The 24564-nt window shown below is 46.5% G+C and overlaps 1 protein-coding gene across 1 annotated transcript in view; it reads left to right on the forward strand.

Moving 5' to 3' along the window:
* Positions 1-2363: 2363 nt before the first annotated feature.
* The window catches only part of LOC137299424 (phospholipid-transporting ATPase ABCA1-like), a 124581-nt gene continuing 102380 nt past the window's right edge, over positions 2364-24564 (forward strand). The window contains exons 1-4 of the mRNA XM_067968158.1: positions 2364-2448; positions 7459-7552; positions 11342-11483; positions 13033-13160. Of these exons, the coding sequence (XP_067824259.1) occupies positions 2383-2448; positions 7459-7552; positions 11342-11483; positions 13033-13160 (430 nt within the window). The 5' untranslated portion in view covers positions 2364-2382. The remainder of the gene's footprint in view (positions 2449-7458; positions 7553-11341; positions 11484-13032; positions 13161-24564) is intronic.

Here is a 24564-nt window from a genome sequence, read left to right on the forward strand (position 1 = left end):
TTGTCTGGCGTGAATATTACTTGCCACTTATGAGCCCAAGCCTGGATGTTGTCCAGGTCTTGCTGCATGCGGACACGGACTGCTTCATTATCTGAGGGGTTGCGAATGGAACTGAACACTGTGCAATCATCAGCGAACATCCCCATTTCTGACCTTATGATGGAGGGAAGGTCATTGATGAAGCAGCTGAAGATGGTTGGGCCAAGGACACTGCCCTGTGGAACTCGTGCAGCAATGTCCTGGGGCTGAGATGATTGGCCTCCAAAAACCACTACCATCTTCCTTTTGTGCTAGGTATGACTCCAGCCACTGGAGAGTTTTCCCCCTGATTCCCATTGACTTCAATTTTACCACGGCTCCTTGGTGCCACACTTGGTCAAATGCTGCCTTGTTGTCAAGGGCAGTCACTCTCACCTCACCTCTGGAATTCAGCTCTTTTGCCCATGTTTGGACCAAGGCTGTAATGAGGTCTGGAGCCGAGTGGTCCTGGCGGAACCCAAACTGAGCTTCGGTGAGCAGATTATTGTGAGTAAGTGCCGCTTGATAGCATTGTCGACGACACCTTCCATCACTTTGCTGATGATTGAGAGTAGACTGATGGGGCGGTAATTGGCCGGATTGGATTTGTCCTGCTTTTTGTGGACAGGACATACCTGGGCAATTTTCCACACTGTCTGGTAGATGCCAGAGTTGTAGTAGTACTGGAACAGCTTGGCTAGAGGCACAGGTCCAGTTGCCCAGGTCCGGACCCTTGGCGGGCTGTAGCTGCCCAGGTCCGGACCCTTGGCGGGCTGTAGCTGCCCAGGTCCGGACCCTTGGCGGGCTGTAGCTGCCCAGGTCCGGACCCTTGGCGGGCTGTAGCTGCCCAGGTCCGGACCCTTGGCGGGCTGTAGCTGCCCAGGTCCGGACCCTTGGCGGGCTGTAGCTGCCCAGGTCCGGACCCTTGGCGGGCTGTAGCTGCCCAGGTCCGGACCCTTGGCGGGCTGTAGCTGCCCAGGTCCGGACCCTTGGCGGGCTGTAGCTGCCCAGGTCCGGACCCTTGGCGGGCTGTAGCTGCCCAGGTCCGGACCCTTGGCGGGCTGTAGCTGCCCAGGTCCGGACCCTTGGCGGGCTGTAGCTGCCCAGGTCCGGACCCTTGGCGGGCTGTAGCTGCCCAGGTCCGGACCCTTGGCGGGCTGTAGCTGCCCAGGTCCGGACCCTTGGCGGGCTGTAGCTGCCCAGGTCCGGACCCTTGGCGGGCTGTAGCTGCCCAGGTCCGGACCCTTGGCGGGCTGTAGCTGCCCAGGTCCGGACCCTTGGCGGGCTGTAGCTGCCCAGGTCCGGACCCTTGGCGGGCTGTAGCTGCCCAGGTCCGGACCCTTGGCGGGCTGTAGCTGCCCAGGTCCGGACCCTTGGCGGGCTGTAGCTGCCCAGGTCCGGACCCTTGGCGGGCTGTAGCTGCCCAGGTCCGGACCCTTGGCGGGCTGTAGCTGCCCAGGTCCGGACCCTTGGCGGGCTGTAGCTGCCCAGGTCCGGACCCTTGGCGGGCTGTAGCTGCCCAGGTCCGGACCCTTGGCGGGCTGTAGCTGCCCAGGTCCGGACCCTTGGCGGGCTGTAGCTGCCCAGGTCCGGACCCTTGGCGGGCTGTAGCTGCCCAGGTCCGGACCCTTGGCGGGCTGTAGCTGCCCAGGTCCGGACCCATGGCGTTTCGTTCCCTGCTGCCACCTGCCCTTCGGTATCTTGTCCAAGTGATTATCCTTCATGTGAGCCAAGATGGCGAACATGGCAGGCTAATCCTGGAATAGTGGGTATTGTGTTTTTGAGGTGTTGGGAGGCCACTACATTGTGGGCTCAGCACCCCCAGGTTCAGGAGGAAAGAACCCAGCAAAGGTTCCTGCTCCTGATCACTATCCCGAGACCCCTTCTGGAAAATGCTGCTATGTTGACATCAGGTGAGGACAGGATTGGGCTTGGTTGTGATGCTGTCCACAGTTGAATAGCCTGCCAACACTCAAGATTTAGACTGATGCATGACGAATGACCATTTGGATGAGGTACCAGAGGGCAGGGCTGGAACCATATCCCATTAAGAGTCAATGCTCATGGAACCATACCCCAGAAATAATCAGCATCTGCAGAACTGTACCTCAGCAAGGATCAGCACCCAGGAAACTGTACCCCTGAAATGATCAGTACCCTCGGGGAGGAGGGGAGAAAATTGTGGGGAGGGGGAATAAATGTTTTTGATTTTCAGGAAGACCATGTTTTGTAGTGAGTGCCCTGATGTATGGTGTTGATACAGATCAGGTCTTGAGCTAAATTAACTTGATAGTTTTACATTCTTTGTCTCTGTTCCAGCACAGGTTACCTCTGCTACCTAACGCACAATAAATAAGAACCAACATGAGCTTCTGGACACAGCTCAGGCTTCTCCTCTGGAAAAATTTCACCTATCGGAAAAGACAAACTGTGAGTTATAGATTTATTAAGCCCACATGGTCCTTGCCTTTTGTCTGTTTTAATACCTTCATTGCTCTCAGTTTGTTGTAAAGAGAGACTGTCTCAATGAAAGTGTTCTGCAAATTTTTTTTTCCTTCCTTAACCCATTGCTTCCTGAAGTCGCTAACTTCTTGCTGATGGACAGTTCCATAGGTCCTGTCAGCTCTCTGGTACCTCAATGAATTAGCCATTCTTCATGTGGAGCCTAGACAGTGTTGACAGGCTACTCAGTCATAGCGGGATCAGAACCAAATTGCAGTCCCGTTTTCGCCTGTTTTCCACACTCAAGTATACTTCTGTGACGTCACCTGAAGAAGGATCATTTGTTCGAACACTGGCTGACTTGATTTTCCCTTCCCTAGCCCAGGGGCAGTGAGACCAATCGCAACTCGTGACTGAAATCTGCTAACACTGCATAGAGGGGAAATTAACTTGGGACCTTCCCAGCTCAGTGTCACATTGGCAGTGCATTGCCCATTGAGGCATTAAGGTGCAGAAAGGCTTGACAAATAATTTGTGGAAGGAGAGGAGCAGTGTGATGTTTGTTGCAATGACATCTCAGACAAGTGATGTGTTTGTGATGTAAATCATCGCACCCTGTATTCGGTAAACAAATGAGAGACGGCTGTCAAGCAGGGAATTGTGTAAAGCTAAAGATTTTTTTTAAATAGATCTCTCGTTGGTTTAGAATGAGAGAAAAAAAATTCCTGCTTTTAAAGTTTTATTTTATGCTCATCAAGATGAGAGAAGTTATTGCTGGGGAGTGGAACTATTCCCATTTCAGGCACTCTGTATCTATGTCAACCTCTCTTAACATAGAAACAGAAAATAGGAGCAGGAGTAGGCCATTCAGCCCTTCGAGCCTGCTCCGCCATTCAGTATGATCATGGCTGATCCTCTACCTCAATACCATATTTCCGCTCTCTCCCCATACCCCTTGATGCCTTTTGTGTCTAGAAATCTATCTAGCTCCTTCTTACATATATTTAGTGACGTGGCCTCCACAGCCTTTTGTAGCATAGCCAGATGTGGAGCAAAACTCCCTCTGCCCAACAATGTGCCTTAGCCCCAACCTTAAATGAGCACCAGCGTGTCATTTTTATTTAATTTCCCACACCAGCCATCCTGTGACCTCTCTGAGTGAGATTGCCAATTAGTGCTGAAATGCAGGGCAGTTTTGTATTGTAGGCCCACGTCCAAACTCCTTTCATTCCATCATTCTAGGCTAGATGTCAACTCTAATCCCAGAGATGAAAGGCTAGTGCCTGACCCATTGCGCCATCCTTTAAGCTTTGCAGAGTAAAATATACCCCATTGTCATGAAGACATTAAAAAGTAATGAGGTTTTCTGCTACCAGACTCCACGTTATAAAGAAAGAAAGAACTTGGATTTTTGTAGCGCCTTTCACGACCTCAGGACGTCCCAAAGCACTTTATGGCCAATTAAGTACTTTTAACAGTGGCTACTGTTGTAATGTAGGGAAACACGGCCATCAATTTGCGTACAGCAAGGTCTCACAAACAGCAATAAGATAAATGACCAGGTAATCTGTCTTTTTTTTTTACTGATGTTGGCTAAGGGATAAATATTGGCCAGGACACTGGGAGAACTCTCCTGCTCTTTTTCAAATAGTGCCAAGGGATCTTTTATATCTATCTGAGAGAGCAGATGGGGCCTAGTTGGGTCTTGTTTAGTTCACAGATCTGATGTATTCTTGTTTGAGTTGCATATACTGCATATCGTTGTAAACAAACATCTTTAATTGAGAGCTCAGAGTCACTGCACAGAATAGTCCTGTTTAAAATTTTGAATAAAATATCAGTATTTTTGAGAATGATTGCGATTAGCAACTCTTGTGAAATTTTTACCTTTATTTCTAATTTACTTCCCCACCCCCCCCCCCGCCACTTCCCCCCACCCCCGCGCCCACATCCTCCTTCTCAAGTCGTTGATTTCACAGGCACCGGCCACTCACCTCTGTGGCTAGTCTTCATGTATGAGTCTAGACAATGATGCTGGGACTTTGAATGTTGTTATTTATTTTAATTAGATGACTAGCGACATTAAAATACTGCTGATCAGAAAATTGACGCTTGAGTGTTAGGAGGCTATTTGTCCAAGGAGGGCATCACAGCCAAGCCCAGTTCAGTCCACAGCCCATGTCCACACGCACCCACTTTCTGGCAGGGGTCAATGGATTGTGACCAGGAGTTGGGCCCCTGGCTGAAGTCTATCCCCCTCCCTGATCTAGGGAAGCTGAGGACATTGTTAGTATCTCTTATTGATACCCCAGCTCAGATCAGCGATCCCTATACAGAGTGGAAATTGAATATTAGGTCTGGTGGTTTGGCTCAGCCCTGATAAACATATATAAATTCCCATTTAGAATTGGCTCGTGTGCCCATCTATGCATGAACTGCGGAAGCCACTCCCTCAATGCTACAACTTTTCTTTCTCTTGGTTCCCATTGATTTTGTTTGTGGGAATGATAGCATTGAGGTCTCAGCGTGGCAGTGTTCTCGATGCGCACTCTGCACTTCAGGTTTTAGTGTTTTATTTTGCCTCGAGTTCAGGATCTCTGTTGTAGCAGAATAGAGAGCCTATCTCCCAATCGTTAATAAAAAATAGAGGGTGATCACACGAGGCTGTGGCAGTGGAATTTTATCGTCTGCAGCATTGTGTAATCTGGCATCATCGCCCCCAGGGACCTGCCTGTAAAGAACCAACAGAGAGCAGCTAATAGCAACTCCAGTAACGGGGCGGTTTCCTCTCCCTGCCCCTCCTAATCTTGCTGAAGTACAGGCGCCAGTGGCTATTTCCACTCGTGAGTCGAGACGACAATTGTTGGCGGGATATTCAACCACGTGGGCATCACAGCTAAGCCTGACCATGACCTCGTGCAACATCCACAGTTCTTTGCAGGTGTCAATGAATAATGATCAGGAGCAGGAACCCTGGCTGAATTTTATGTTCCCCCTCTTTAGACCAGAGGCGCTGAGCCTAAATTAGCTCTCCAAATGCTGGGCGGGCTGAGATCATTGTTTCAGTGGTGTGAGGGGAACTATGAAGAAAGAACTTCTGTTAACATGTTAGATGATTTTTTTCTTTAATGGTGATGTGCTAAATTCCTGGCGTTGGGCTTGGAACCACGATCTTCTGACTCAAAGATAAGAGTGCTAACAACTGAGCCAATCTGACATGATAGATGATTGTGGGTTAGGGTTAGTGTTTGGATTAAGATCAGGATTAGCCTATTAGAAGCAGGCTCTGATTTTAAATATACTGTTAGAAGCACCCTATCCCACTACTTCTGCATTGTCATTTTAGTTTAATGTCGGCCTTGTATCCGTTTAATATTTTATTCATAGTTTTTCTCCAATCTCTCTGTGAAAAGATGCATTACTTTTCCAAAACAAAGTCACATTTACTGCCTGGAGTGTTGTGGGTCTCCGTCACCCTTGGCCGCTCCCAGCTGAACTCTCTGCCTCCTTTACTGGTACCATGTTTTCCGGTCATTGGGTGACTCCAAAGTCGGTTCTCTAACTGGATGGAAATTGCGGCGTTGATTTAAAACCAATGAATCGTTTCCCAGATGCAGGCGATTACTCCCCGTCAGTGACATCACTTTGCGGCACTGGACGCAAGGGAATCCAATATGGTGGGTCTGCGTTGGGATAGGAAACGTGGTGTTTTTATTTTTGAAAAGGTAACAATATATTGAGTAGAACTACACAGAAATTACAGCACAGAAACAGACCATTCGGCCCAACTGGTCTGTGCCGGTATTCGTGCTCCACACGAGTCTTCTCCCTCCCTACTTCATCTAACCCTATCAGCATAACCTTCTATTCCTTTCTCCCTCATGCATTTATCTAGCTTCCCCTTAAATGCATCTATGCTATTAGCCTCAGCTGCTCCTTGTGGTAGCAAATTCCACATTCTAACCACTCCCTCCTGAATTCCTTATTGGAATTAATTAAAAATATTTTTCTGTATTGCTTCTCAGCTACAAAAGACGCATCTCACAGTTTATTACAGGGTGGGGCAGGAAGAAGAAAAGGAAAACAGAAAAAGGTGGAGGAGGTGACCTGAGACCAGGGTGAAGAGAGGAGCGAGGTGGCGAAGTGGGGGGAGGGAATCCCAGAGCACAGGGGTGTCGTGGTTGAAGCAGCAGTCACCGACGGGCAGAGACACTGGGAAATACTTTGAGGTGTCAGCCATGGCTCAATGGTAGCATTCTCATCTCTTAGTTGGAAGGTTATGGGTTCAAGTCCCACTCCAGAAACTTGAGCACATAATCTAGGCTGACACTCCAGTGTGGTACTGAGGGAGTGCTGTACTGTCAGAGGTGCCGTCTTCGGATGAGACGTTAAACTGAGGCCCTGTTCCCAAGGCACTATTTTGAAGAAGAGCAAGGGAGTTCTCCCCGGTGTCCTTAACCAACATCACTAAAACAGATTATCTGGCCATTATCTCATTGCTGTTTGTGGGACCTTGCTGTGCACAAATTGGCTGCCGTGTTGCCTACATTACAATGGTAACCACACTTCAAAAGTACTTAATGGTTGTAAAGCGCTTTGGGACACCCTGAGGTCGTGAAAGGCGCTATATAAATGCAAGTTCTTTATCTTAACAAAAGGCTAATTCATCCGTTCTCCTCCTGACTTTCCTTCTCCTTTGACGGTATAGAATGTGCATCAGCAGTAATGTTAATTTACAGGTCACAGGATATTGCTGGTCTCGGAGATGCTTGTGCATTGAATTTCACCATGTCTGATTATTTCAGCACGAAGCTAAACAAAACGGGTGTGGCAAATCAATTTTTGTCCACCTTGCCAGTCATTATTTGATTGAACAGATTGCTGCTACGTTCTCAGGCACATTGAAGAGGACTCTAATGTGATATAGAATATACTGTGTGCAACAAGTGTTAAAACCTGCATTCACATGTCTTAATTCCTGTTGTGTTTGTTTTACAGATTCAATTGGTTATCGAGCTTCTATGGCCTCTCTTTCTGTTCTTTATATTAATCTCAGTACGTCAGTCCCATCCACCGTTTGAGCAGCATGAATGTAAGTAATGTAGAGCTTGATACGAGGATGCACTGTTTCCAAATTTGTTTGAAATTTGTTTCCCCACCCACCCCCCCCCCTTTACAATTTTCTCTCCCCTCCTGAAGGTGCTGACTCTCACTGCTGTACAGTTCTCCGGGCACTGACTCTCACTGCTGTACAGTTCTCCGGGCACTGACTCTCACTGGGGTACAGTTCTCCGGGCACTGACTCTCACTGGGGTACATTCTCCAGGCACTGACTCTCACTGGGGTACAGTTCTCCGGGCACTGACTCTCACTGGGGTACATTCTCCGGGCACTGACTCTCACTGGGGTACAGTTCTCCGGGCGCTGACTCTCACTGGGGTGCAGTTCCCCGGGCGCTGACTCTCACTGGGGTACAGTTCCCCGGGTGCTGACTCTCACTGGGGTACAGTTCCCCGGGTGCTGACTCTCGCTGGGGTACAGTTCCCCGGGTGCTGACTCTCGCTGGGGTACAGTTCCCCGGGTGCTGACTCTCGCTGGGGTACAGTTCCCCGGGTGCTGACTCTCGCTGGGGTACAGTTCCCCGGGTGCTGACTCTCGCTGGGGTACATTTCCCCAGGCGCTGACTCTCGCTGGGGTGCAGTTCCCCAGGCGCTGACTCTCGCTGGGGTACATTTCCCCGAGCGCTGACTCTCGCTGGGGTACAGTTCCCCGAGCGCTGACTCTCGCTGGGGTACAGTTCCCCGGGCGCTGACTCTCACTGGGGTACAGTTCCCCGGGCGCTGACTCTCACTGGGGTGCAGTTCCCCGGGCGCTGACTCTCACTGGGGTGCAGTTCCCCGGGCGCTGACTCTCACTGGGGTGCAGTTCCCCGGGCGCTGACTCTCACTGGGGTGCAGTTCCCCGGGCGCTGACTCTCACTGGGGTGCAGTTCCCCGGGCGCTGACTCTCACTGGGGTGCAGTTCCCCGGGCGCTGACTCTCACTGGGGTGCAGTTCCCCGGGCGCTGACTCTCACTGGGGTGCAGTTCCCCGGGCGCTGACTCTCACTGGGGTGCAGTTCCCCGGGCGCTGACTCTCACTGGGGTGCAGTTCCCCGGGCGCTGACTCTCACTGGGGTGCAGTTCCCCGGGCGCTGACTCTCACTGGGGTGCAGTTCCCCGGGCGCTGACTCTCACTGGGGTGCAGTTCCCCGGGCGCTGACTCTCACTGGGGTGCAGTTCCCCGGGCGCTGACTCTCACTGGGGTGCAGTTCCCCGGGCGCTGACTCTCACTGGGGTGCAGTTCCCCGGGCGCTGACTCTCACTGGGGTGCAGTTCCCCGGGCGCTGACTCTCACTGGGGTGCAGTTCCCCGGGCGCTGACTCTCACTGGGGTGCAGTTCCCCGGGCGCTGACTCTCACTGGGGTGCAGTTCCCCGGGCGCTGACTCTCACTGGGGTGCAGTTCCCCGGGCGCTGACTCTCACTGGGGTGCAGTTCCCCGGGCGCTGACTCTCACTGGGGTGCAGTTCCCCGGGCGCTGACTCTCACTGGGGTGCAGTTCCCCGGGCGCTGACTCTCACTGGGGTGCAGTTCCCCGGGCGCTGACTCTCACTGGGGTGCAGTTCCCCGGGCGCTGACTCTCACTGGGGTGCAGTTCCCCGGGCGCTGACTCTCACTGGGGTGCAGTTCCCCGGGCGCTGACTCTCACTGGGGTGCAGTTCCCCGGGCGCTGACTCTCACTGGGGTGCAGTTCCCCGGGCGCTGACTCTCACTGGGGTACGAGAATTTATGTATGTTTACCAGGGCTGAGCCACACCACCAGACCCAGGAGGCCACAAACTTGTTCATTACCCAAAACTTATCTTCCTTCTGCCTTGGCTCTTGTAACGTTCGAAAGCCGAACTCAATGCTGTCCTCACCAGACTCCAGCAGGAATCATGGGATAGTAATCAGAAACTGGAACTCTGGCTGACTTTTTTTAAAAACATCTAACTCAAACCAAAACCAAGCATTGAACCTGCTGCCCAGCTGGCCTTATGATTCAGTACCTTATTGAGTGGCGGATTTACCCACTGAGCTATCAGGATATGTACATATTAAAAATATTTAGCAAACATCACCTTCAGAGTACATAAGCGGGCTGCGCCACGAGATACCGGGGTGCATGTGTGTGCTTGTGTAATATATGGATTCATATGGGTGCATGTGTGTAATATATATGGTTGCGTGTATGTATCATGAGTTTAGTGTATAGGCATGTGGGGACTAGTGCGATATATAGTTGTGTGGGAACGTGTGTAATATACTGCTGTTCAATGTATATATTGCATACAACAGCAGTACTCTGAGTTTTAGAGGCAGTGAAGCCAGTGGGAGCAGCAAATAAAACCTGAGTGTTAGACTGTAGCCACACTGAAGAATGTTGCCCAAAGAATTGGGACCTGTGCCATGAGATAAGTTGATCCAGAGCACAAGGGCTTTGCTAACACTGAAGTCACTGGCAGAAAGCCAGCGTTCTAGGGCGAGTATCACACTGTAGCTGATTGCACATAATGGGTTTACTTGGAAATGAAAGATGCCTTCTGAACCAGATCCTGGGGCTCTGAGCCCTTTCACTGTTCATGACTCTGTTTTTGCTGATTTTATTCCAGTAGAATGTCTACACTTTTCTTGCAATTCATTTGACACCATTCCAAATTTGAAAGGAATCTGTTTCTACTGTGTATTGGCTCCATACAGCCGTTGAGCTGCCTGAGCCAGCTGTCTGGGTACTGTTTGAGCAAGCATTCTGTAGTTCAGCTGAAGATTTCATGATGAGGTGTACATAATAATAATGTGGCATTAAATTGTTACTTTTAATCAGAGATACCATCGGATAGCTGGTGAGGGAAATGGCATTTTTCTAAAATTCTTGAATTGGTGCTTGGGCACAATGTTTGGATTGAATAAAGGGAACTTTACTCTGTATGTAACCCATGCTGTACCTGACCTGGGAGTGCTTGATGGGACAGTGAAGAGGGAGCGTTACTCTGTATGGTACCTATGCTGTACCTGACTTGGGAGTGATTAATGGGGCAGTGTGAAGGAAACTTTACTTTGCATCTAACCCATGTACTGGACTTGGGAGTACTTGATGCCAGAAATAAAATGGGTTCCATTCCCCAGCATTAACTCCCTCTCAACTCTTGCTTAGGTGGATTATTGGTTCAGTTGAGAACTTTTCTCTGTAACAGCTTGGACTTGCTGCGGTGGGAGTAGTTGATGCTGACAGTTGAGGGGTGATTTCCTGTTTTGGTGTGCCCGACATGGAACTGTGCCCACCAGGAGTGCACCTCGGGAAATTGTGCACTCTCAGCCTGGGGTTTTCTGTTTATTCATTTTTAATGGGTAGAGAACCATGGCCTGGGGTGCACAATGTCCTGATACGTGTTCCTGGCAGGTGTGGTTCTGAGTTGGGAGCGCAAAAATGGAAAATCTGTCTTCAGTGCATGGAGAGGGATAGTGTTCCAATTCTAGATTGTAACGTACTTTACCTCGGTGAGCACAAACAAATGTAGTCGCTCTATTTCTGTGCTAACTCCTATAGGCGGTTTGCTGTTGACTGGTTTTTCATATTGACAGTTATGTCTGCCAACTCTCAACTTGTACAGCAGATGAAATGTTCCAATCGCACCATGTTTAAAGCACGATATATTTTGTGTTTAATGTTTTCTACTCAAAGTAACTAATGATGTCCGAGTTTCCATTAGCGATTTTGATTTTAAAAAAAACCTGGAGATTCCTGAGGCTGAGTGGGAAAGGATTGAAGTTTGGCTTCACAGTTTGCTTGTTTCTCTTAACAGGTCATTTTCCAAACAAAGCGTTACCGTCAGCAGGGGCACTGCCATGGATCCAGGGAATCATCTGTAATGTTAATAATCCTTGCTTCCGGCATGCTACACCAGGAGAAACTCCAGGAATTGTGGGGAATTTCAACGAATCCATGTAAGTAGTGTCAGAATGTATTCTGTTTCACCCAAAGAGTATCCATGTCCAACCAATGCAGAGCTGCAATCAATAAAGCCAATAGAATGCTGAATTGCACAGCCAAAACAGTAGAATACAAGTCAGAGGAAGTCATGATCAAACCACACTGCTGTGGCCAGACTGCAATGTGAGTAGTGTCCAGTTCTGGTCACCAAGACACAAGAGAGACACTCAAGAGCTGGAAGCAGTGCAGAGAAGAGCCACAAGGCTGATACCCATTGTCAGGGGTCTGAGTTATTAGGAAACACTGGAGAGACTGGGAAGGAGGCATCTGAGAGGTGTTTTTAGAGAGGTATATGAAATGGAAAAATCTACTCCAGGATATCACCTTAAATGAAATAGAGAGAACAGGACAAGGGGACACGGGCTCAAACTCGTAGAAGGTAAATTTAGGGATTAAAAGCAGAAAATTCTTCGTACAGTGTGATCAATGTGTGGAACAGGCTTCTAGACAGAAAAGTGGAGGTGAAAATCCTGAAATCGTTTAAGAAACAATTAGATGCTGCAATGAGGGGACTTCAGGATTTTTCTGGATGGATGAATTTAGGTAGGCTGCATGACTTTCCTCATTTCTAATTATCTTGTGATCAGCTTCTGCTCTGTCTGGCTTTGTTATTTAGTTTTTCTCCCCAGTACCTACTTGAGTCGATTATATCATCTGTTTGAACTGGAGATTGATCAGACAGCTTTTAGTTAAGGTTTTGGTTCATATTTGAATGTAAATCCAGCAGTGTAGACACCTATGTGATAGAGAGACCCAGAGCCCCACGGCTTTTTGCAATAGGCATTAATTTCAGGAACTTGTGGATTGGGTGCTTGCATCATTGTCAATACTCCCCTTTGCCTTTTTCCCTCTCCCCTCTCCTTTTTCTTCCCTTTCTTCCCCCACCCCCCAACCTACTCAATCCACAAATGCTGAATCCAGGGGTGAATAGCAGAGAGCAACAAGGTAAATACACAAACTATAGCTGAAATTAGCCAGTGCTGCAAGGCTTATCCAGTGTGTTGCTGAGCATACAGAGCAGGAATGTTCCGGGTTTGATTGCTGGTCTGTATTAAGTTAGCTGATCTCAAATGGGGACAACATTGGGGGCTTCATGAATGGCCTTAACGCCCCTGGGTTTGGAAGGCAAAATCATTCCGGGTTCTCGCTCCTGATCATTATCCTGTAAAATATGTATATGGACAAGTGAGAAAATGATCATTCTTGAGTGCGATGGCCTTCTATGTTCAAATAGTAGGTTGGCATTCACTGTCAATCTTCGTACATGAATGGCCACTGGGGTGAGATAACAGAGGGTGCCCCACAACATTGAAGTTGTATCTTAAGAGTCAGCGCTGACAGTAAAGGAGAGAGGAGAAGAATTTAAAAAAAGGTAGCTTTTCCTCACTGACAGCTAAATATCGGAGGAAGGAGACTATTTTATGACCACTGTGACCTTTAGCACGTTTTAAATATGAAACACGAGTATTTATGGAGTACAACTTTTCTCCTGTCTTTGTACAGCGTTTCTCGTTTGTTTTCTGATGCTCAGAAGGTGCTGCATCACGCCAACCGGGACCGCACCCTACACAGCTTCTATCAACTCATCAATGCACTGAGAAAGTTCAATGAAAACAGCCCTCCATTGTCAGGTATGAGCTCCTTGTTTGATTGAAATCAATTATTTGAGTTGACACAGCAACTTGTTAATTATTCCCCAGAGGTCCCAATGTGTTCCTCATCCAAGAATGTTATCAGCTGTTCCAATATTGCTTCATCCCTTCTTTGGTAATGTATTTGTGGCTTAATTATAAAGTTGTACAAGTTCAGGGATCAAAAAAGAGAAAACAAAGGGAGTTATTGTTTCAGGTCAACTCCTTCGTCAGATGGAAGATTAATGCTTTGGGCGTGATCTTTCTTTCTGTTTTATTTGTTGGCCAATCTGTTGTGTATTTTCAGTAATTTTGTCCTTATAGAAAAATTAGTTGATCTCTTTGATGGGTGGGGGGGGGGCAGTTCTTCCACTCAGGCTTCCCCTCTGTCCTTGGATGCCCACATAGCCCCTTGTCCTGAATTAGGTACACTAGGTGTCCACCCCTTAACTGCTTCACTATTCTAGGTCTCAGAACGTTCTCTTGAAGAGTCATGGAAAAGAGGGGGCTGAGCAGGATGGGAGTGGAGTTGGAGTCCTGGGATGTGGTCGATTCAATCAGACGCAAATGCTGCAGTACCAATATAGATATCCAGTGTTAAAAGCTTAGTTGACTGCCTGTTAATGAATGGAAATCCTTAGCAGCAGAGTCATGTGGTAAAAATGGGTTGAAATATGTGTTCTTTTCAGTGGATATGTTAAGGAAGAATACATTTCTTTATATGTGATCCTGACAGTCAGGCTACATGTTATTTCTGTTGTGTTATTTAACCTGGTTTAACAGAAAGAGAAGGAAACCCTATGCTACATGCTACTACATACTAATTAAAAGCAGGAGTAGGCCATTCGGCCCATTGAGCCTGCTCTGCCATTTGCTAAGGTCATGGCTGATCTGATTGTGTCCTCAACCCTACTTTCCCATCAATCTACTATAACCTTTGACTCCCTTGTTAATCAAGAATCTATTTAAGTCAGCCTTAAAAATATTCAGTGACCCTGCCTCCACCGCTCTCTGGGGAAGGGAGTTCCACAGACTTTTTTTTTATTCGTTCATGGGATGTGTGCGTTGCTGGCGAGGCCGGCATTTATTGCCCATCCCTAATTGCCCTTGAGAAGGTGGTGGTGAGCCGCCTTCTTGAACCGCTGCAGTCCATGTGGTGAAGGTTCTCCCACAATGCTGTTAGGAAGGGAGTTCCAGGATTTTGACCTAGCGACGATAAAGGAACAGCGATATATTTCCAAGTCAGGATGGTGTGTGACTTGGAGGGGAACGTGCAGGTGGTGTTGTTCCCATGTGCCTGCTGCTCTTGTCCTTCTAGGTGGTAGAGGTCGCGGGTTTGGGAGGTGCTGTCGAAGAAGCCTTGGCGAGTTGCTGCAGTGCATCCTGTGGATGGTACACACTGCAGCCACAGTGCGCCAGTGGTGAAGGGAGTGAATGTTTAGGGTGGCGGATGGGGTGCCAATCAAGCGGGCTGCTTTATCTTGGATGGTGTCGAGCTTCTTGAGTGTTGTTGGAGCCGCACTCATCCAAGCAAGTGGAGAGTATTCCATCACACTCCTGACTTGTGCCTTGCAGATGGTGGAAAGGCTTTGGGGAGTCAGGAGGTGAGTCACTCGCCACAGAATACCCAGCCTCTGACCTGCTCTCGTAGCCACAGTATTTATATGGCTGGTCCAGTTAAGTTTCTGGTCAATGGTGACCCCCAGGATGTTGACAGTGGGGGATTCGGTGATGGTAATGCCATTGAATGTCAAGGGGAGGTGGTAAGACTCTCTCTTGTTGGAGATGGTCATTGCCTGGCACTTATCTGGCGCGAATGTTACTTGCCACTTATCAGCCCAAGCCTGGATGTTGTCCAGGTCTTGCTGCATGCGGGCTCGGACTGCTTCATTATTTGAGGGGTTGCGAATGGAACTGAACACTGTGCAATCCTCAGCGAACATCCCCATTTCTGGCCTTATGATGGAGGGAAGGTCATTGATGAAGCAGCTGTCGATGGTTGGGCCTAGGACACTGCCTTGAGGAACTCCTGCAGCAATGTCCTGGGGCTGAGATGATTGGCCTCTAACAACCACTACCATCTTCCTTTGTGCCAGGTATGACTCCAGCCACTGGAGAGTTTTCCCCCTGATTCCCATTGACTTCAATTTTACTAGGGCTCCTTGGTGCCACACTCGGTCAAATGCTGCCTTGATGTCAAGGGCATAGACTCACGACCCCCAGAGAAAAAAATTCTCCTCATCTCCGTCTTAAACGGGAGACCCCTTATTTGTAAACTGTCCCCTAGTTCTAGTCTCTCCCACAAGGGGAAAAATCCTCTCCGCATCTACCCCTTCAAATCCCCCAGGATCTTATATGTTTCAATAGGATCACCTCTCATTCTTCTAAACTCCAGTGTATACAGGCCCAACTTGTCCAACCTTTTCTCATAAGATAACCCCCTCATCCCAGGACTCAGTCGAGTGAACCTTCTCTGAACTGCCTCGAAAGCAATTATGTCCTTTCTTAAATCAGGAGACCAAAACTGCACACAGTATTCTAGATGTGAGATGTGGTCTCACCAATGCCCTGTACAACTGTGGAGATGCCGGTGATGGACTGGGGTTGACAATTGTAAACAATTTTACAACACCAAGTTATAGTCCATGGACTATAACTTGGTGTTGTAAAATTGTTTACAACTGTACAACTGTAGCAAAACATCTCTACTTTTATATTCCATTCCCCTTGCAATAAATGACAACATTCCATTTGCCTTCCTAATCACTTGCTGTACCTGCATACCAACTTTTTGTGATTCATGTACTAGGACACCCAGATCCCTCTGTACCTCAGAGTTCTGCAATCCATCTCCATTTAAATAATATACTGCTTTTCTATTTCTCTTGCCAAAGGGGACACGTTCACATTTTCCCACATTATACTCCACCTGCCAAATTCTTAACCGCTCACCTAACCTATCTATATCCCTTTGCAGACTCATTATGTCCTCTTCGCAACTTATTTTCCTACTTACCCTTGTGTCATCAGCAAATTTACCAACCATACATTCGGTCCCTTCATCCAAGTCATTGATAATAGATTGTAAATAGTTGAGGCCCCAGTACTGATCCCTGTGGCACTCCACTTGTTACATCTTGCCAACCTGAAAATGACCCATTTATGCCTACTCTCTGTTTCCTGTTAGCTAACCAATCCTTTATCCATGCTAATACGTTACCCTCTACACCATGAGCTCTTATTTTGTTCAGTAGCCTTTGATGTGGCACCTTGTCAAATGCCTTCTGGAAATCCAAGTACACCACATCCACAGGATCCCCTTTATCCACGTTGCTTGTTACTTCCTCAAAGAACTCTAATAAATTAGTCAAACACTATTTCCCTTTTACAAAGCCGTGTTGACTTTGCCTGATTGCATTGAGATTTTCTAAGTGCCCTGCTATAACCTCCTTAATAATAGATTCTAGCATTTTCCCTATGACAGATGTTAAGCTAACTGGCCTGTAGTTTCCTGCTTTCTGCCTCCCTCCTTTCTTGAATAGAGGAGTTACATTCGCTATTTTCCAATCTGATGGGACTCTTCCAGAATCTAGGGAATTTTGGAAAATTAATACCAGTGCATCTACTATCTCTGCAGTCACTTCTTTTAAGACCCTAGGATGAAGTCTGTCAGGGCCTGGGGACTTGCCAGCTTTAGTTCTAATAATTTTTTCAGAACCTTTTCCCTGGTGATTGTAAATGTTTTAAGTTCCTCCCTCCCTTTCACCTCTTGATTCACAATTATTTCTGGCATGTTATTTGTATCCTCTACAGTGAAGATGGACGCAAAATATCTGTTTAATTCATCCACCATTTCCTTATTCTCCATTATTAATTCCCCAGACTCACCCTCTAGAGGACCAACGCTCACTTTATTTACTCTTTTCCTTTTTAACTCTTACTGGGTGGTGGGTTTATGGAATTCGCCCGAACTGTTGGTAGAGGCAGGGACCCTCAACTCTTTTTAAAAAGTACCTGGAGCTGCTCCTAAAGTGCTGTAAGCTGTAGGGCTATGGACCGGGTGCTGAAAGGTGGGATTAGAATGGGCACTTGGTTGTTCTTCGAGCCGGCGTGGACATGATGGGCCGAATGGCCCCCTTCTGTGCTGTACCTTTTCTATGGTTCTATCTGTTTTTATATTTCTAGCTAGCTTTCTCTTGTACTCTAATTTCTCCCTCCTTATTATTCCTTTAGTCATTCTTTGCTGTGTTTTATATTCTGCCCAATCTTCTGACCTGCCACTAATCTTCGTGGAATTGTATGCTTTTTCTTTCAATTTGATACCATCTTTAACTTCCTTAGTTAGCCACGGATGGTACGTCCTTCCCCTCAAGTCTTTCTTTCCCACTGGAATGTATCTTTGCTGAGTGACATGAAATATCTCATTAAATGTCTGCCATTGCATCTCTAGTGACCTATCCTTTAACCTAATTTCCCATTCGCTTTAGCCAGCTCTGTCTTCATGCCCTCATAATTGCCCTTATTTAAGTTTAAAACACTAGTCTTAGACCTACTCTTCTCTCCCTCAAACTGAATGTGAAATTCAATCATATTGTGATCATTGCTAGCTAGAGGCTCCTTTACAATGAGGTCATTAATTAATCCTGTCTCATTACACATTACCAGATCTAGATTAGCCTGCTCTCTGGTTGGCTCTAGAACGTGCTGCTCTAAGAAACTGTCCCGAAAGCACTCTATGAACTCATCTTCCAGGCTACCTTTGCCAATCAGATTCTTCCAATCTATATGTTGATCTATGCTGGGCTTTTGATTCCCACTCCGCCTTGAAATGGCAGAGTATGTGAGAAATTGTGGCCAAATCTGCATCATAAGACTGCATATTGAAGCACCAATGCATTGTACCACCTTGGGAGTTATGTTCTTGGTCTTTTACCTATATAAAGATCAGTAGCAACTTTTCATTCTCCATTTTATTGTTAGTACAATGATAAGTGCTCCTCTGAACTTTCCTCTCGTTGGTGAGTTCCAAATACCCCATCCTACACACACCGGCTGCTCCCTGCACATTCACTACGTCGGATCTGACGAAGGGTCATCAACCTGAAACGTTAACTCTGTTTCTTTCTCCACAGAACCTGCCTGAATTGCTGAGCATTTCCAGCACTTTCTGTTTTTATTCCTGATTTACCTGGTCTTCTCTTAAACTTTTCTTGCTGCTGTTCTACACTCTAAGGATTGGCCCCTCACCTTGGTTTCTTGATTTTAAAAAAAAGTACTGGTGATTGGGAATATCTGTGAGCTGGTCTTGTTCAGCTAGGTCAATGTGAAGTAATGTCAGTCCTTGAAATTCAGAGCTGGATCCAAGCCATTAAAATTGGAGATCAATAACACAACTGAAAACTAGGCTCCACTCTCCACTCATTGGCCTGAGTTTGAAGTTCTAGTAGAATGGTGATGTCATTTCCCAAGACATCTAATCAGGTCCTGTCAGTATGTCTGGGCTCAGACTATATCACGCGCTGCTCTCCTCTGTGTTGAACTTTATGTAGTACATGTTATAGTATACTTGCATTTGTGTAGCGTCTTATCATGTCAAAACACTCAAAGCACTTCATGAAAGGGCTAATAAATTATTACAACTGAATTAGTTTGAACTGCAATGACTTGGTATGTGGGCAAACGTGGCAGCCATTCTGTGCCAGCAACTTTCAACAAATACAATGAGATTAGTGACCAATTAAACATTTCTTTGGTCCAACGCAGCCACTGAATAAGTGAAGTGATGCAACAGGATATTATGGGGAGGGAAATACTGCTTTACTTAGCTTCTGTAATTATAACTCATCAGTCCTATCTGTAATGGTGCCCTCCTCAATTGTTAGGATATTGTGCATAATTTTTTCTCAATGAGAACCTCGATGTAAAATTACAGCACTGCAGATAATGGTGAATAATAGAAACTTTGAGAAAGTTATTGAGCCACAGATCATTTAGAATTTTCTTCTAATTAATTAATTTTTTTTAAAAAAATTTGTATTTTGTGTTCACAAAGGTGAAAGATGCTGAGGCTGGGAAATGGAACATTCGTCTCAATCTTGTCACTTACTGTTTGCATGAAGTGCTCTCACTGTTCCCTATCCCAGTGCTTCTGTGCATCATTACAGAATGATTTTTTTTGGGGGGCTATGGGGTAGATTGTCAAGAGACTCAGTTGCTGGCGATGAGTCTTGACTGACTTGTTCCAGACTCTGAAGTCTGCACACCTAGGACATTAAATCTAATGACCTGAAAAGCTGGAGCGTCATGAATTGGGCACACTGAACTCCATACCCACTTCTCTAATCCACCTTCTCATGAATCAAGAAGAAGAGAGAACTCGCAGTTATATAGAGTCTTTTATGACCTCGTGATGTCCCAAAGCGCTTCAAAGCCAATTAAGTACTTTTGAAGTGTAGTCACTGTTGTAATGAAAGGAAATGTGGCAGCTAATTTCTACACAGCAAGGTCCCGCACACAGCAATGAGATGAAAGAATGGTTTTGGTGGTGTTGGTTCAGGGATAAATGTTGACCATGTCACAGGAGAACTCCAGATGCTACCTCTGAGCCAAGACCAACATTATGTAAGACTCCATATAAGTCTCTTTCCCCATTGGCTGTGCTTCATATGTGAGTTTGGACAGATTTGCTGCCCCAGGAAGCTGTGGAAGCTACATCATTAAATAAATTTAAAACAGAAATAGACAGTTTCCTAGAAGTAAAGGGAATTAGGGGTTATGGGGAGCGGGCAGGAAATTGGACATGAATTTAAATTTGAGGTTAGGATCAGATCAGCCATGATCTTATTGAATGGTGGAGCCGACTCGAGGGGCCGATTGGCCTACTCCTATTTCTTATGTTCTTATGTTCTTGCTATTCAATCATTGTGCGGGGGGGGTGTGGGGGGCTGGAAAAAAATTAACCCGGGTTCCTACTTCCAGTGACCCCTGCTGGAAAGTAGATGTTGGGTGGGAACTGCATGCTCATAATGGTCAGATTGTGTCGCAGTCTCGGCCCAAATATGAAAAATAATCACTTCCTCGTGGTATGGGAGAGTGAGTAGGTCGCGTGGATCCGTATCCCAGCAAGAATCAGTGTCTTCAGGGGGCAAAGCGCAAACGTTCCCCATGCGGTCCCCTCTTTAAGATTTCTGTGCTGTTGGAATTGACTCCAGCAGTGTCTGGGGTGCTGTGAACAGCCTCTATTGACCATTTGATTATTCAGGATTCAGGCTGGGGTACAGCAGGAGATGATGTTGTTGTGATGGTGTAACTGGTTTAACTGTTACTGGTGTTGGAGTAGCTGTTGGTAGTGTAGTGGGTTGTGCTGGTTCTGCTATTGTGGCTGGTTTATGCTGTGTCGTGGTGTCGCCATGTTGTGTTGTGTCGTTACGTGGTTTAATATTTCTGGTATTCGCTCAGCCATTAATTATAGTCGATGACCTTCGGACCGCTGCAGAAATGTTATTGTGCAGTTTTCTTGAAGTTCCAAAACTATCCTAAACTCCTTTCAATTTATTTTTAAAGCTTAAAGGTGCAGAACCCAGAACAGTTAATAGCAGAGAGCTAAAACAGCCTGTCTGCTGGGGAGGGGAGAGACAGAGGTCATGTTAGCTTTTTTAATTTTTAAAATTCCTTTTCTGCTTTCTTCCCTCCTTTCCTGAATGCATTGACCCTTGCTAGGATATGGGTTCCATAGGCACCAGCAGCACTCTTGTACCTCAAAAAAGCAGTAATTCTTTATGTGCAAGTCTCGATAGTGGCTAGCGGCTGGCTGGCAGTTGAACAGTGAAGGGCATCACAGCCGATCCTGATCCTGTCCACTTGAGCTTTCCAGTGGAGGTCACTCGAGCGGGGAGCCTGACTGGGCTTTCTCTCTGTGCTGAGCTGGCTGATCCCAGTTGAGGTGATTGAATTTTTTCAAAAGTACAGTCTTCAGTGGCAGAGGTCGAGAACAGGAAATGTGTTTTTTGATGCAAAATTATCAATAGTGTGGGGAGGGGGGGATGGGCAGTGAGTAACGGATGGTGATGAGTTCTCAAACTCACACCTAGAACTCTGTGTCTAAAAAAAATGTGAAATGTGAAAGCTAATCCTGTTGGTTATTTTTCCCCATCCTTCTCACTGCTCTACCTCTGCTGTATCTGCAGAAATTCATCTACTCCTGTTAACTCAAAGTTGTATAATTTGAATTATCTCTTAATTTGAATTTAAATCATGCAAAAAATGTCTCCTATGCTGCTTTACTTTGCTTAATTTTAACTACTAGATAATTCAAACCTTTTTCAAGCAAAATAAAAACAACAGAATTAACCAGAGCAGACTGGGACTTTATTGTGTGGCAGTGCAGTTTAAAGACAAATTCCTTTAAATATAGATTAGGATTGGCCCTATCTGGTGTTGGACTGGACAGTCTGTTTTTTTTCAATTGGCTGTCCGGAAACTTCTAGAATGTAAATTAGAAACCAAAGTCTCGTTTTTAAAATAACAATTCATTTCTTTCACTCATGTCCTATGATGTAGAGGCATTAATTATTAATAGTGTTGTTGAGATTTTCAGCAAAGCAAACACCAGTCTCTGCCCCTACTCCGCCCCTGTCCTGTTTCGAACTTGGGAAATGGGGGCAACTCCGAGCACAGTATGTCCTTCAGGTGTTGGGTACTGTTTCCTTCATTTTATCTTTTTGCATGTTTTCCTCCTTACTTCCTCCCTCATTTTCCTCCTTCCCCTCCTTGCTCCTTCACCTCCTCCTCCTTGCTCTTTCTCTCTTCCTCCTTTCCTACTCCTTCCTATTCCCTTCCTCCTTCTCTCCTTTCTCTCTCCTCCATTATCCCTCCTGTGTTCTTCTCTCCCCTCCTCCACCCTCCTGCTTCTCCTCTTCCCTCATTATCTCTCATCTCCGCCTCCCTTCTCATTTCTCCTCCTCCCCCTCTTCTCCCCTCCTTACCTCCCCCCATCACTTCCCTTCATATCTCCCCTCCTTTTCTCTCCGTGTCTCCTCTCTTCTTGGCAGCATCGGACCGAGTATATCATCAAAGAGTCTTAGCAAAACTACGGTCAGCGGGAGTCAAAGTAAAAACCCTCCAATTGTTGGAGTCATAACAGTCACAAAGGAAGATGACCATGGTTGTTGTAGTCTCAGGGCATTGCTGCAGGAGTTCCTCAGGGCAGCATCTTTAGCTCAACCATCTTTAGCTGTTTCATCAATGACTTTCCCTCTGTCATAAGGTGGGGCTGTTCATTGATGATTCTACAGTTTCAGCTCCATTTACACCTCCAATAACGAAGCAGCCCATGCCAGGCTACAGCAGGAATTGGACAACATACAGCCATGGGGCTGATAAGTGGCAGTTAACATGTGTGCCAAGTAAGTGCCAGGCAGTGGCCATTCCCAATAAGAGAAAGCCCAACCACCTCCCCCTGACGTTCTACAGCACCATCGCTAACTTCTCTACCATCAATATCTTGTGATGGTGGCGGGGGGGTGGTGGTCACCAGTGACCAGGAGCTTAACTGGACCAACCATATCAACAATTTCGTTATAGGAACAGGACAGAGGCTGGGCACTATGTGACAAGTGGCTCGCCACCTGACCCACTCAAAGCCTCCCCAACATCTACAAGGCTCAAGTCAAGAGTTTGATGGAATATTCTGCACTCGACTGGATGGGTGCAACCACAACAGCACTCAAGATGCTCGACGTCATTCAGGAGACAGCAGTTTGCTTAATTAGCCTCAATATCCACTGGTACACTGTTGTGATGGTGTGCACTGTCATGGGAATGCCATCACCTCCAAATTCGCCTTCCAAGTCACGCACCATCCTGACTTGGACACATATCGCTGTTTGTTCATTGCTGGGTCAATATTCTGGAATTCTCCACTTTGTGGGAGCATCACCAGATCAAGGCTATAGCAGTTCAAGGAGAAGACTCCCCACCATCTTCTCTGGATGGGCAATAAATATGACCTTGCCAGTGTCATCCCCATCCCAGAGAACAAATTGTTTTTATTAGAAATTAAAAATGCGATCAGTGCTGTTGTGGGGCCACTGGCCCCCAACGCAAAGCGAGTGCCACCCCCAAAATAAACTTCCCACATTCATCAAGTGGCTCTTACGTGGCAATATAGAAGCAGCTTTTAACTCAGCTACTCCCTGCTTTAACTAGTGGAGCCACGCAGAGTGTTTGAAAGACTTGCAAGGTAAAAGTGGCAGTAGATGCAAGAAGTCCTAGAAATTACGAATAAAACTCATTTTTGCTCCCCCACCCCTCTTGGAATTTGTTCCATAGGAGCCTGCAGCTCCTGTCCCTGAACACGGTACTGTACCTTAAGCAGATTTGATAGAAGATGCATACCATAATAACAGGCCTTAACTGTTTGTTGTAAGTTATTCTAAACCAACCTATGTGGGAGAGGGGAGGGGGAGAGCCCCATGCACAACTTAACAGTCGCCCCCTTCCTAACTTCATTCAGACAATGACAGCTACCCCAAGTCATGTCATTGCTGAAAACATCATTTATTACTGTACAGCAACAGAAGTAATGAGTTAGTAAATCAGCAAATTTACAGAAATCTGTTGACAGACACAGAAGTCGAATGTGGACCTCCCAGGATCCTCTCGGTAGGCTTGGGGACCTCCATTTGTAAATCAGCCTTCAATCATTTACCCGTTCTTTCTCCCTTCCAACCCAAGAGTTGAACATCTTTTAGTGTTTAAACTTCTCCAAGTTAATATCAAACAAAGTTATATTAGAATTTGGTAATCGGATCAGCTAAAGTTACATTTGGGGGTAGAGTTTCCGCTTTAAATGCAACCGGCAAATTGCACCCAAAATTTCGCTGGTTAGGTCGCAGTTCAAGTTTCCGACAAAATTCACTTGCATAATCACCAATGTAAAATCTTCCATGAACCAGCACAGTCAGGCAGTGAAATAGAACGTAATCGTTTCTCTTTTTTTTCCCTTTCCATTGGAAAGTACTCCTTGATGTATTTACAAGTGATAACCTGGTGCAGTTTTATTAATTCAGCTGAAAATGGGTTTATCCGCAAAAATAAGCATTTTTAATAAGAGTGTTCAGTCCTCCACTTGTGAGTAACCTGATATAAAATCACTGAAAATGACGTCTAAAAAAACTATACTGAACCATTTAAAAGTTTCATCGGTGTATCTTAGTCAGATCCTTAGTAAATTAAATATTTTTTGATATGAAAAAACTTTTAAAACGTGCCTACCAGTGCCTGAGCATCTAAGAAAATGAGCACAATTTGAAGAGCCTTCCTGAACCACGCAATCGGTGGAATCTTGCGCTGGGGGCGTGGCCAGTTTTGTGGGCGGGGCCTGATTCGGGCGACTTGAATCCTA

This window comes from Heptranchias perlo, chromosome 29, assembly GCF_035084215.1.
Source record: "Heptranchias perlo isolate sHepPer1 chromosome 29, sHepPer1.hap1, whole genome shotgun sequence".
In the NCBI taxonomy this organism is placed as follows: Eukaryota; Metazoa; Chordata; class Chondrichthyes; order Hexanchiformes; family Hexanchidae; genus Heptranchias; species Heptranchias perlo.